General features: G+C 34.8%; 1 protein-coding gene across 1 annotated transcript; it reads left to right on the plus strand.

The window, feature by feature from the left end:
- Positions 1–897: 897 nt before the first annotated feature.
- On the plus strand, positions 898–13829 carry LOC121375285 (BAG family molecular chaperone regulator 2-like). The gene is made up of 2 exons (XM_041502661.1): positions 898–1143; positions 13244–13829. Exons 1-2 carry the CDS (start codon positions 954–956, stop codon positions 13579–13581), a joined length of 528 nt encoding a protein of 175 aa, XP_041358595.1. The 5' UTR covers positions 898–953; the 3' UTR covers positions 13582–13829.
- The last annotated feature ends 1752 nt before the right edge of the window (positions 13830–15581 follow it).

Here is a 15581-nt window from a genome sequence, read left to right on the forward strand (position 1 = left end):
TTCAAGATTATTTTCATGATTCAGTGACTATATAAATGAAAACCATCCAATGCATGGAATACAGAAATGTACATGGGCAAAACATTATGCTTCCACGTTAACCGGGAGTTGAGATATTTGGAAAAAATATATTAACGTGGTAGCCATTTTGAATTTCAAGATGGCTGCCAAGATCAGAGAACAATTTTCCTTTTTTCAAAATAATCATCTGAGCTCATAGATGTAAACTGACACCAAAATTATTTTTCTGCGTTTAATGGGAGTAAAGATAGAGAAAAAAATATAATGGAATGACGTCCATTTTGAATTTCAAGATGGTTGCCATGTGAGATGAATAATAAAAAGAATTTTTTTAATTCACTAACATAATATGTTTAAATAGACCCCAAAAATATGTTTCTGTGTTAAATAGGAGTGGAGATATATAAAGAAATTATATGAAAATGACGGCCATTTTGAATTTCAAGATGGCTGACATGATAGTGGTCAGAAAAAATACTACCAATGGATTTCTAGTTCAGGTAGGTCATTGGAACACGTGCCCAAAATTTTATTAACTTGAGCAAAAAAAAATGCAACCTTCAAAAAATTAACATAACTCCCTAGACTATAATGCCACAAGAAGAAACTGAACAGTCCATGATAATGATTCGAAACTGATTGAGTTTTACTGAAAATGTGATAAAATTATATGCACTTTTGGAAAGACTTCCGTACCCACTCACCTGGGGTATTGAGTTAGCGATATCAACTAAATATTGCATACAAAGCACGTAGTGCTAAGGTCTGGATTCCATTTTACTTTAGTTCCACACTCATACGGGATCTCATAAAACTCGAATATCTAATCTATTATTTGGGCATCGTAGATATCATATATCTACATCTAAATACATAGAGCGTATGCAGCAAATATCCGAAACAACGGAAGAAATTACACCAGAAGAGGAAGTATGGCGGAAAAAAGAATTATTCCGTTGCCCATGGGGGATACGAGTCGCTTAATAACATATCTTGATGACGTTGAAAAAAATATTGAATATATTAGATCCCAGGCTAATTTCCTGCAGCAAGAACAATCGAACTTTATTATTATTCTACAGAAACTGAAGGATGAATGTCTAACGTGTGTCATGTCTAATGGTAGGTTTTTCCAAGTTCAAAACATCGGACGACATCACTACCTTGCAGTTGCAGATCTATATTTAGAAATTATATTGAAAAGTTGACTGGCACAGTCTAGTCGATTTAGTGTATAAATCTGGTTAATGATTGCAGTCATCTTTTAACTGTCCTTAGTTTGTTGCCATTGTTATGTAACAGGAGGTGTAGTTATTCAATTTAATATCTTGCACCATCCTGTTAGATCAACCCAAGTTCGTATATTTATTCATAACCAAATAAGAATAAAACAACTAAACGAGATAGTCTCAACTCAATCAAACATTTATTTACAAAATAAAATCATAAATCATTCTTTCATATAACAAAAATAAACATGTTTTAACTTTCAGGGCCCTTTTAAAACTACATTAAAACAAAAGTTAAAGAGCGGTTTTCCTATACCATAACTAAAAAAAATAAACTCCAATTATCAAACCCACTAACACAACTCCAAAGAGATTTTTTTTGGGGGGGGGGTGGGGAGCAATGAGTGAAATTTACTCGCCCTCTGCCAACTCAAAACTAAACCCTCTAAGCTAAACTTAATATACTCGTTAATACAAAACTCAATGGTGGTGTCTAGACTATAAATAAATTAAAACCAATAATGAACAGCTAATAATTCAAGACCAAACCCAACCTAATTACTTTCCCCACTAATAACTACCATTTATAAACTTAACATTACTCCAATTAGTTAATTACTCTAACCAGCTTTAATTATAACATAATGACATAACAGACTTATACAAATAGAGTTATTTCCCTTACATCACTTATATAATTCAAACCCATTTCCGCTACGTTACAAAAAATGTACTTATTGCCTTACTTGCCATTGTGCTCCAAAAATCAGATGTTGTTGATGACAAGTATTGAAGTAAAATACCATGGTGTCTGGTATCAGGTCATTTCACACTTATTACTAGCTCACCCGAGTCGTTTTGAGCAGGGTCAATTCTTACCTCTGAATCGTTGTGATTTGCCCTAATTTTTATTTTGACAATAAAATACATTTATTCATTTATTTGTCCTAATACATTGATTGTTTAGATGTCACACATTGTGATCTATATTGCGTGTTTATATTTACAAATAAAATTTATATTATAATTTTGTTCATTTCCAATATCGTTTACTCAAGCCATATGTACACGAAATATAGATAATATAGACAATGTATTCACATTAATAATTAATTTATGAACAGTCACACTGCATACTACTGATGTGCTGTGGTTTCTTATTAAATATACTACATACCCAGCTGAGGTTCAAATGCACAATAGGCCTACGGTATGTTGATTTTGCCTAACTTCAGCTGACAGAAAGTAAACAGCTGATAAGGCATTAACCCGTTTCTTGCCGTTGACGTGTATACACGTCAAGCATCATCACAATGACGTCACTTTGCATTGTTTTCATTTAAAAATCGTTTTCTAAATTAATTGTTGACATTTTTGTCAAAAACAAAGTAAGAAAATGTCATTAAATAGTCTTAGAATGACATATCCAAATATTTGATAAATTGTTGTACATCTTATGTTTTTTTTAAAACAAAAATGACCTGTCAAATGGCGCATGCTATTGTTTGTTATTGTTTCTTGTTTTTTTGGTAGCGGTTTCTTTTATCTCTTCAAAGTTGTCATAATATATTATTATATATGAACTACATTATGACATTTGCATTAAAATAGAACAAGTATCGCTTTTAATGCCTAAAAAAAAGGTAAAAACACAATCAAATAATTGTAATCCGATGGCATAAACATTCATCGAAAAGCGCCATTTCCCTATTTCTATTTATAAACAACAGGTCATGTGACAGCACATTTCCCGCCATACAATTTGACAGCAGTAGTAAACATTGCTTGCATGTGCTGCTAACTGTTTTCATTAATAAATACAACGTGGTTACTTATACTACAGCAGACAATATTCTAACTAGCTATGTTTACTTGAACAGCTACGTCGACTATATGATCGAATACGTACATGTGCTCGGTGTTCGTCATCGTTTTGTCGTGTGTTGTTTTTCTGCTGTGCATGGCTTTTTATGAATAAGTTGGGGTATATAAGCAGTGAATGTTTTGTAATTATGTTTGTATGGTGGATGACATTTTAAAAAAAATCGGGCATGTACGTGTGCTGGGATTTTAGGTGAGGGTGTCTGGAGAGCGAAGTTTATAGGGGATTTCAGTCATGCTCAGCCGGAATATGTATTGAATTTGATTTTGCTTTTTTAATCTGCTCGAGCAGGGACCGACCCATCCCCTGCACACACATCTGCAAATGTTATAAAGATAAATTAATCATCATGAGGTAAACTGTAGTTGCGTTGGATCTATTGTATTTTGATAAATTTATTGGTAACAAAATCTAAAATTCGGGCGAATACGACATAGACATTCGGGCAAATTGAGCTGGCCTGAAACCTTTTCATCATGTATTAGTATTTCCAACATTTCTCCCACAATACTAGTTGTAATTAAATTCGTGTAAAAATGTGAAGTGCTTCCTTTGAAACTAATAAATGTTGTTTTTTAGTTGGTGGTATTTTCGTTTAATTCGGGTACAAATTAGCCAGCCTTTCTCCCTCTCCCACCCCTACAAAAAAACCCCGGGATCCCGTACGCTTATGATTAGTACATCAGGCCTGTACGGTACCAATTGGTGTGGATGCGTCGGTGGTATACACATCCTCACCACAAGGTCCAATTTTTTTTTCCACGCAACAGTTATCGACCGATTTTTAGAACATCCACACGGTCCTTTTTTGTGTTACGCAACACCCCAAAAAATCATGCGGTATCTATATGGACCTATATAAAATGTGAAAATTACAGTTGGATAATGGTTTGCAATAGATTCAGAGTAAGTAATCGCATTTTTTATTTTAAAAATATGGTGATAACTAAATTTAAAAAAATAACAATTAAAAAGAAAAAAAGTCCATGTACTTTAGCAGGGCGGACACTTGTGTAGGCAACGACACGAAACATTGTTTTTGTCTCAAAAATCGTTAAACAAATTATTTAATGCAGATAATCACAAATCATAAAATGATCCTATATTGTTGATAAAAATATCAAAGACAAATCGCAAAAACTTCAGTGTAGTTGACCTATATTATCGATGCTTGACCCAGATACAATACTTCGCGGTACCAACTGCCAGTGATTTCTTCTTCTTTCACTCCCTCGATAAACATGTCAGAAGAAGTTGCACAAATATAAATTCGTGATTCCAGTAATAATGTTTTTAACATTTACTTGTGTGACATCTTTTGTGACACCTATTGCGGTAGGGAGCACATTTTCTACGTCCGCTCTGACTACTGTGTGTCACGCATAAACGTTTCACGTTTTTGACTTCTCAAAAATTTCTTAATCAGTTCTAACTACATTTTGTTCCACACATAAACATATTCTGACCTCCCTCTCCAAGGACCTAAGCGACAGGGCTCAAAATGAAGCGGCATAGGCCTAAGCGTACGGGCTCTCATTCTTGTTGGGGATGCAGGCAGATTTCTGCGAGTTGAACGGAAATCCCTGAATCTGGATAACAACAATTATTTATATTAGCTTCACTGCCAAACAGCAGGGCCTCAGCTCAGCTAGCGGGTAGAGGCAATGGTGTGTGTGTGTTTTATTTCTTATTTAACAACACCACTAGAGCACACTGATTTATTAATCATCAGCTATTGGATGTCAAACATTTGGTAATTTTGACATACTAGTAGTCTTAGAGAGAAAACCGCCTACATTTTTCCATTAGTAGCAAGGCATCTTTTATATACACCATCCCAAAGCCAGGATAGTACATACCACAACCTTTGATATACCAGTCATGGAGCACTGGCTGGAACAAGAAATAGCCTGGTGTGGGAAGAATGCATGGGGGGGGGGGGGGGGGGTGTAAAATAATAGAAAAATAGTTTATTGCTACTGATGTTTCAAGTATGTAACCTCCCTAAAATAACCGCAAAATGGTGTCTTGCACCTTCCATGCTCATTGGTTCATTGTTTAAATCCTAGTTACAGCCCTGAATAGCTATATAGGGTTGCAAATGAATCACTACATATTTTTACATGGATTACAACTAATATTGTGTCTGAGTAAAATGATGGAAATACATGGTGAAAATGTTTTAGGCCAGCTCATTTGCCTGAAATGCTATACCTGGATAGTATTCAAATAATATATAAAGGCAAATAGATGACCAGTGTATATAATTTGTGAATGTCCCCTAGGTGGGTATGGAGTTTACAGTAGTTATATAGAAATTGCATATCCGTGACCCATTTCCTTGTGAATTTGGTCATTCTACCCCTCTCCTAAGGGTGGGGCACAAACAGGGGGAAAATTAAGCCAATTGTCTTGTCTAGGAATACCATAAAAATATCAATTTTGAGAATTTCGTTAATGTCGTGTCCCCCGTCCCCCCCCCCCCCCCCCCCCCTCAACTCGGGTAGGAGACAAATTCATTAAACCATCTATCATATAGACAAATGCATTTAAACTATTATGTCTTCAGAAATACTAGACCATTTCAACCAAATTTATTTCAACCCAAAAGCATGAATTTGGTCATTTTAATCCCCCTAGGAAAATGGGTGCCCCGCACTCCATGTGTTTGGTAGTTGTGGTCAGCAATTTACTCAGGTGACCATTTAGATCTATTTTGTATCATGCATAAGTGTTCAACACTGGATACACATATATATACGGTACATATTTAATTAGGGCTCACATGTTGATGTTTGTTTCTTTGGGTTTAAAACATTTTTTAGGTGAATGGACATTTTACTCTTTTTTTTTACAATTGTGACCGTGTGAAGCACTATTGCAAGTATCTTGTGTCACAATAAATTACTGAAATGCATAAAATCCTTTTTACTATTTCTATTATTCTAATATCAGTGTCCAGGGTTTCTGCCAGAGGGTATGAAGGGTAAAATAATGCACCCTAAAATCTTGGGAATTAATGGATATTTTAATAATTATAGTAAGGTAGCTGCTTCTTAAAGTTTGTACATGAAATGCAGTGTCCAATTTCAAAAGATTCCAAACCCCATAACCACCTAGTAGCGGCAGTTATGATCTGTATTATTGATTACTGGTGTCCTTTACTTTTGACCGTATGACCCAAAAGTTGCATGCACACAGCAAATAGTTTCCAGTTTTACATACCTTACCATGGTAACCAACAGTTTGCATTGGTTACCATGGTAACAGTTTCGATCTGGGTACCTTGGTAACATATAGTTTTGAACTGGTTACCATGGTAACAGAATTAATAAGCTTCATGTATCTTTTATACAGGCATAGTACAATTATTACATTGGGTTTTTTCTCAGTCCTTGAAAATGATATTATTTTAGAAATTTGTTTTCTCTGTTTTGCATTGGTTGCCATGGTAACAGAATTCACAGTTTTCACCCTTCTCTTGGAAACAGCTGGGAGCTTATTATTACATCATTATCAAGTGATTTGTATTCAAATAAATTCATTTAAAACATTTCATATGGGAAACGGTTCCTCTTTTTGCATTGGTTACCATGGTAACAGAATTAATAATGTTCATTTGAAAATGACAGGAAGTGAAAGGGCATATACCTTTTTTAAAATCTTGTGTCATTTGACAAAGATATATAAAGTAATAGAGATAGTATACATATTTTTAGTGTCTAGGTAATGTTGGACAATGTCCACAAGTTACAAAAATGCGTTGATGGTAGTATGTGCATTCCGAAACAAAAATGCATGCTTGCGGCTAGGTTGTTGCAAGGTAGTTACAAGGTTGTTACAAGGTAGTACAAGCAATGCAAGCTATTTGCAAGCTAACATTTAGCTCGTGTAAGGTAGTCAGTATTTCTGCAAGCTTGCCGCATGCATGTTTTCATTTGTGAAAGCATGCGCAAGCTTGCTGCATGCATATCTTCAACTGTGCAAGCTTCCCGCAAGCATGTTTTCATTTTTGCTTGCTTGCTGCAAGCATATCTTCAACTGTGCAAGCTTCCCGCAAGCATGTTTTCATTTTGCAAGCTTGCTGCATGCATATCTTCAACTGTGCAAGCTTCCCGCAAGCATGTTTTCATTTTTGTAAGCTTGCTGCATGTATATCTTCAACTGTGAAAGCATGTCTACACTTGTGGAGAAAAAGCTATGTCCAAATCATTTTCATGGTTATTTTTTTTTTAATTCATAACTTCTCATATGATTTATCAAATTCAGTGGGAACAGTGGCTAAACAACCAAACATACATGTAACAGATTTAGATAGTATTTACAATAATAATTAAAACAAAATTAATATTAATACATACGAATGATAATACAATATGGTTAAAACAGAATCATCTTGTAATGATTGGATTTTCAATTGGCCCCAGAAATAATAACATATGCATGGCCATGAGAGGATGACATGGGCCATGTTTGGTTGAAATTAGCCTGGTGGAATTTGAGAAGATGTTGAAAATGTCTGAGCCAATCAGAGGCCAGGGTGGCCATCTTGGATTTTGAATCAGCCACAAAAATAACAACACTTAGTAAGTCATAAGAAAATAATTTGGACTAAGTTTGATTGAAACCTGCCTGGTGGATCTTGAAAAGAAGCAAACAAATTTCTCTGTCAATCAGAGGCCAGGGCAGCTATCTTGATTTTAAATCTGCCCGAAAAATAACAACTTGGTCATTAGGAATACATATGGTTTAAATTTGCATGGTGGAACTTGAGTAAAAGTTAAAAATGTCTCAGTTATTCAGAGGCCAGGGCGGCCATCTTGGAATTTTTATTGGCCTGAAAAATAACAACACTTGGTCAGGTCTATAAGAGGATCATTTGGACCAAGTTTGGTTGAATCCTGCTTGGTGGAACAGGAGATAAAAGAAAACAAGAAGAAACACAAATGACTTTACACCACAGTGTGGATCTCCAGATAGTGGAGGAATATAACCTAAAACAAGAAGAAGAAGAATAATATAGGACCAGGAGCTTTTTAGCATATTAGTTTAGTCAAGACTATCCCACATAAATGGAACATGTCTATCAGACAGGTAAACTAATTTTGTAGCCTAAGTATCTGACAACATGTAGCACCTATTTTTTTGTTTTTACTGTTCATGTTTTACACTTTAAAACCATTGGGTTTTTTTTAAAGAATTATACAAGATGCAAGCTTGCTGCCACTGATGCAAGCTTGTAGGTAGATTGTCGCAAGCTTGCAGGAAGCTTGTTGCAAGCTTGCAGGAAGCTCGTCGCAAGCGTGCGGGTAACTCGTCGCAAGCTTGCGGGAAGCTCGTAGCAAGGTTGTAAAAAGGTTCCAAATACTAGCTTAAACTGAACAAGCTTGCGGGAAGCTCGTCGCAAGCTTGCAGCAAGGTTGTAAAAAGGTTCCAAATACTAGCTTAAACTGAATAAGCTTGCGGGAAGCTCATCACAAGCTTGCGGCAAGGTTGTAAAAAGGTTCCAAATACTAGCTTAAACTGAATAAGCTTGCAGGAAGCTCGTCGCAAGCATGCAACAAGCTTGCGGCAAGGTTGCATAGAGGTCGTCGCAAGGTTGCAAGAAGCTTGCGGCAAGGTTGTAAAAAGGTTCCAAATACTAGCTCGAAACGCGGTAGTTACTACCTTGCCGCAAGGTTGTTACCAGCTATTTATTAAGCTTGCAATTTTTGTTTGGGTTTGACCCTATTATTCAAAAACAAAATTGGCTGTCTACTTAATTCTTTTTCTAAATCGAGTAGTATGGTTAATAGATCACATCATAGACTTAAATTGAAAGAAAATATTAGTTTTTAATTAAAGTTTTCATAATTATTAATGAAAAAATGGTATTTGAAAGTTGCAGCTGTTGCCATGGTAATATAAATAATATAACTGACTATAAAATGTTTGCCTTACGTAGGTGGATATTCTTAGTGTATATATATGTGTAATTTCATGCTGAAATGTGAACTGATTTTAATAATATTACCAGAAATGTATAACACTTAATGTTGGACATTATGTTCATAATTTACAAAAAATGTGTTGATAGCCGAATGCGCATCTGACCCTATTTTTCAGAAAAACCGTGGTTGTCAACTTAATTTTTTCTTTACATCAAGCAGTATGGTTAATAAATCACGGCATAGACTTAAATTGAAAGAAAAATATTAGTTTTTAATTAAAGTTTTCATAATTATTAATGAAAATATGGTATATTGAAATTTGCAGCTGTTGCCATGGTAGCACAAATAAAATAACGGACTACAAAATGTTAGCATTACGTAGGTGGATATTCTTAGTATATGTGTGTTTAACTTCATGTTAAAATGTCAACTGATTTTAATAATATTACCAGAAATGTATAATAGTTAATGTTGGACATTATGTTCATAATTTAAAAAAAATGCGTTGATAGCCGAATGTGCATCTGACCCTATTTTTCAGAAAAATTGTGGTTGTCGACATAATTTTTTCTTTACATCAAACAGTATAGTTAATAAATCACAGCATAGACTAAAATTGAAAGAAAAATATTAGTTTTTAATTAAAGTTTTCATAATTATTAATGAAAAATGGTATTTGAAAGTTGCAGCTGTTGCCATGGTAACATAAATAATATAACTGACTATAAAATGTTTGCCTTACGTAGGTGGATATTCTTAGTGTATATATATGTGTAATTTCATGCTGAAATGTCAACTGATTTTAATAATATTACCAGAAATGTATAACACTTAATGTTGGACATTATGTTCATAATTTACAAAAAATGTGTTGATAGCCGAATGCGCATCTGACCCTATTTTTCAGAAAAACCGTGGTTGTCAACTTAATTTTTTTCTTTACATCAAGCAGTATGGTTAAAAAATCACAGCATAGACTTAAATTGAACGAAAAATATTAGTTTTTAATTAAAGTTTTCATAATTATTAATGAAATTACCGGGGTATGGTATATTGAAATTTGCAGCTGTTTGCCATGGTAACATAAATAATATAGCTGACAACAAAATGCTATAATTTCATAGACCGAAAATGTCAACTGATTTTAATAATATTACTAGAAATGTATAATAGTTAATGTTGGACATTATCTTCATAATTTACAAAAAAGCGTTGTGACAGTATGTGCATTGCACTCTATTATTCTAAAAAAAAATTGGCTGTCTATTTAATTTTTTCTTTAAATCAATCACTATGCTTAATAAATCACAGCATACACTTAAATTAAAAGAAAAATAGTAGTGTTTTATTCATGTTTTCTTAATTATTAATGAAAAAATTGTATATTGAAATGTGCAGCTGTTGCCATGGTAACATAAATAAAATAATCATCTCCAAAATGCTATCATTACGTAGTTGGATCATTATGGTATATATGGGTGTAATTTCATGTTAAAATGTCCATGGATTTTAATAAAATTAATAGAAATGTAGAACAGGTGAACATTCTTTAAATTTAGCAAAAAGAATACGGTAGGATACGGGTTAATAACCAAAGACAGAACATTACCTAATATTTGGTGATGAATAATTAATAAACAGAAGGAAAAAAAAAAGACTTCAAAACTCTAATAAACATATTTATTTTGGAGGACAAACCAACCCTGGGTGAATAGGACTACGGGCGAAACAACGCAGAGTTAAAAAATGGTGTCCTATGATCTGGTTTGCCCCTTCCACACACATTCCATGTTCACGTTGTGTCGTGAAAACACGTGAACCGGGCTATCCCATAAACCGGTCTATTTACCCTAACATCAAAATACTTTTGTTGAATTAAGAAAACCTTCCCTAAAGCAAAGTGCACAAATGAGGAAAAGTCGAGTAGACATTTGAAATATTTTTATACATGGAGGGAAATGTACACATGACCGCAATTTTGCACTTTGCGTACTATATTAAATTGCGTGTAATATTAAACAAATCTAAATAAACAGTTTTACACTGCTGTCATTGTCAAGTCTTGTCTGCTTAGCTTTCGCAGATTCTTTGCATAAGAGTTTTGGTGACCATCCTGGTAAAGACATTCACACAGCCCCTAGGAGAAACACTGGTGACATCACGTGACACGCGTCAGTCTTGAAAAACAATAGCCCGGTTTACAGGCATAGCTGAATAATGTCAACATTAGACTATGACATATGGATATTAACATTTATTGGTTGATTTTAACAATAAAGTGAACAAGGTAAAACATTTCATCAAATTGATCGTACATTACAATGTGCGTATGCAGAAACCATTTCCCATTAATAGGCCGATTAACGGTTACTCGAGGATATATGTATCCCAAATTTCAATTTAAATAAAACCAACATAACAAATTGACGGTTCCGCAAATATTCAGCAATTTGCAACAGTATTGATATATTTAGTAACCAAACATGTTTAGGTGACCCTGCAACTTGCCTTGGTGCCCCAATTTTTTTTATTAAAGTGAAGGCAAAACTTGCCGTGCCCCTCAAAAATAAAAATTCAAATCTAGGTAGGTAATTTTATAGTCTTGACACATTGTCATCACAATTCCAGGGCCTCAGATTTTATGGAAGCATTTGTTTTCGGTAACGTGTCTGTAAAATCATGGAACCGAAATTTAATTTTCCATGATTATTATATCCTGTGACTTGTTTTCACAGAACCTAAAAAAAGTTTCAGATCTGTATCCATGATCACAAGGCACGGAACCAAAAATGTGTTTCCCATGAAATTTGAAATCCTATATATGGCCTGTAATTGCATTACATGTGTATAAATCAAACTGTGGCTGAATGTAATATTTTTTATCTGTAAAAAGCAACTTACATTTTCTTATGCCAGTTGACCGGCCTCAGTGGTGTCGTGGTTATGCCATCGGTCTACAGGCTGGTAGGTACTGGGTTCGGATCCCAGTTGAGGCATGGGATTTTTAATCCAGATACCTACTCCAAACCCTGAGTGAGTGCTCCGCAAGGCTCAATGGGTAGGTGTAAACCACTTGCACCGACCAGTGATCCATAACTGGTTCAGCGAAGGCCATGGTTTGTGCTATCCTGCCTGTGGGAAGCGCAAATAAAAGATCCCTTGCTGCTAATTGGAAAGAGTAGCCCATGTAGTGGCGATAGTGGGTTTCCTCTCAAAATCTGTGTTGTCCTTAACCATATGTCTGATGCCATATAACCGTAAATAAAATGTGTTGAGTGCGTCGTTAAATAAAACATTTCTTTTTTTTATGCCTGTTGTTTGTAGTATTTGTACAGGTGTATGGTAACATTATACGGCCCGCTTTCCATTAAAAAGTTTTTTTGTGGGAAAATATGCTTTTTCATATATGCTTTTCCATGTATGCGTTTTTACAAGCAAATTATGATACAAAATGGATGCTGTCAAAGTGTACTTTTAAGACAAGTGAATACTTCGCATTCTGACATCACTGCTTGTAAAATTGCTGATCGATCAACTTTGTTTTCAGCACGCTAAATGTCCGCATGAGGAATATGAAAAAGGTACTGTGTATTATATTGATAGTCGCGTGTGAAATTGTGTTAATTGAAACAAGGCCTAATGCTAATACATTGTACAAAATGACAATTTTTATCCAATATAAAACTGGAAGAAAATAAATATAATAAACTTTTATTTCTGCTTGGGGTTTTATTGATCGTGTTTCAACAGAGACAACTGTTCAGATTTATTCAAACAAAGTAGAACATCAATAACTCACACTAAAAAACCCACAATAAAAACCATACCGTCTACATACTGTGGCCGTGGGTCAATTTTAAGACTGCATGGTTACAGAAAACAATATTTTATTAAAGGTTGATCCAACAATTCTTGGACTACAGTATTAGTAACAAAAAAACTTAAGGTGATATGGCATCGTTAAATAAAACAAACTTTACTCTTTTTTTGCTTAAGGTGAGGCCATACAATACAAGTGCCTGGTACAAAAATAGCCACGAGAATAGCTGATTGTGACAAGACAACATGACGATTTCATCAGCTGCTATGCAATATCAGCTAGTCTCGTATGAGACACTCGTATTGTATGACATCACCTTGAGCTTTTTTGTTTCAAAACTTTTTATTTTTATTTTCACCAGCTGACCGTCAACAGCTTTTGGCTAACATGGAAAGGATAAAGACACGAATCGAATCTGTCCAGATAACCGTGAACACTGTGAGAAATACAGACCAGAAAGCTGCATTAGAAAAAGTGATGTTACGGTTAGATGCAATGGAGACACTGTTGGACGAGAACCCACAGGATGCCAAGGAGAAGATAGCCATCTGTTTCAACACGTGCCTGTCGGAAACGTCGGGGCCCATCGACAGCAAGTTCCAGAACTATTTATTGGAATGTACTGTTGACGATCAGAAGCAAGTTCGTAGAAAGTTGGAATCATGGCTTAGGACCCTTGATGATGCTCAACATGGCTGATTATACATATATAGGCAAACAGACTTCAATATACAGCAATATTTTACATACACATTTGTATTCTTATTAATAAGTATTACATTTACAGCAGTGCCCGTATTTTAAAAATATTTAGTGTAATTTTTGGCAAATGTCTTTGTTTAGAGACCACCTTATTCTTTTGTGCTATATTAGTACTCATTTAAGTAACAAGCAGTGATGAATCTAGTGTTTGTATATCGGTGGCTATTCTGTATACAGGGCAGCAATATAATTTCTTTTTCTACATAATGTTTTCATTCTGATTAGGTGGTAACAACCAGCTGTTGGTAGAAAGACAGAAAGGTGATATTCAAGAGGTGACCGGTTGTGATTTCCGGCAACTACTGCCGCCCACCACCACCACCACCACCACCACCACCACCACCTGTGTTTCATGTTTACAGTTGTACATCTTGCAGTGTCTAGAAGATATAATGACCTACTTCTCTGAAACAGCCCCCTACTTTCAAAGATATATGTAATAAACATCAATGGAGGGTGAAAACGTGTTGGTATGTGTACTCACAGGAGCTCATGCTCAAGTCACTGATTAATTACGAGCACCCATTGTCCTGATGCGGTCGGTCTGAGATCGATCCCCGTTGGTGAGGCCATTGGGCTATTTCTCATTCCAGCCAGTGCACCACGACTGGCATATCAAAGACCGTGGTATGTGTTATCCTGTCTGTGGGATGGCGCATATAAAAGATCCCTTGCTGCTAATCTAAAAGAGTAGCCCATCAAGTGGCGACAGCAGGTTTCCTTTCTCAATATCTATATGGTCCTTAACAATATGTCTGACGCCATATAACCGTAAATAAAATGTGTTGAGTGCATCCATTGCCCTGAATATTTTACTGTAGATGTTCCTGCCTCCCATACATGTACTTAAATACCTGTACCTTGTAACTTCACTACATTTACTAGGACTGCTGTCGGTCTCTCTGGCCTTATGCTATAATTAGATCTTCACTTTCTCCTTGCAAGTCTCGCAATTTCTTCATCATGGAAAATTTTGTTAATTTAAAAAAAAAAAAAAAATCCTCCATGATTGTGTTCTTTATTGATTTGTTACTGCTTTGCCTGTTTTAGTACTTAATATATGATTTTTTTTTTATTTATTAAACTTTAATTCGGTCTTTTGTCCTGTATATATTTGAATTTGTTTACTGGTAATGAAAAGAGAGCATTTTCAAGCATTTTTCTAAACTATATAGTGGACTTTCTTGGTGCTAAATGTTTTTATTGCTTACATTTTTCTTGACATGAACAATGTGTTAAAAAAAAAAGGAGAAGTCTTGGGCACGGTTAATGAATGACTAGTCCTTGCTATGCACATATTTTTTGTTGTTTTTAATATGTTTCCTTCATGTACATTGTTAATCCATATACCTGTAATAAATTATATGTTTGTCTTTTGTACAATGTACATTATATATTAATTTTGTTTTGTTTCATCAAACTCGTCAGGTAGGGTTTTTTTTTTAATTTATTGGTCTACAGAACATACATATATTAAAATAATGTTTGTTAGCATCTCTGACCTAACATTGGATTTTAAAAAGTGCTTGCTGATGTATTGTCGGATACTCATTTCCAACATAGAAGAAAACCATATCAAAAAACAAATTTACATTCATACACAATATGTAGTCCAGTTCTATTTACTTCATTTATCATCAGTATTTTTTCTTTCATAATTTTTAAATTTTTTCATTCTTTCAAGGTTTTAAAGTGCAATTAGAATCAGAAATAAACAACTGCCATGACCTCTATAGCAGTCGGACATTGTCAGATTAAACAGCTGCTGGACCCATAGCAAAACAGTGGCATACATGCTCCCCCCCCCCCCCCCCCCACACACACACTACCATAAGATTGCAAGGTGATAGCAATAAACAAAACTACCCCTTCCACTACTATAGGCTTACATATATGTAGTGACAAAATAAACAAAACTACCCCTTCCACTACTATAG

Source organism: Gigantopelta aegis, chromosome 6 (assembly GCF_016097555.1).
Source record: "Gigantopelta aegis isolate Gae_Host chromosome 6, Gae_host_genome, whole genome shotgun sequence".
NCBI classification, from domain to species: Eukaryota; Metazoa; Mollusca; class Gastropoda; order Neomphalida; family Peltospiridae; genus Gigantopelta; species Gigantopelta aegis.

Coding starts and splice junctions, on each gene's coding strand:
- LOC121375285 (XM_041502661.1), top strand. CDS start 954: ATGGCGGAAAAAAGAATTATTCCGTTGCCCATGGGGGATACGAGTCGC. Junction 1,144..13,243: donor AACGTGTGTCATGTCTAATG/GTAGGTTTTTCC, acceptor TATTTTCACCAG/CTGACCGTCAACAGCTTTTG.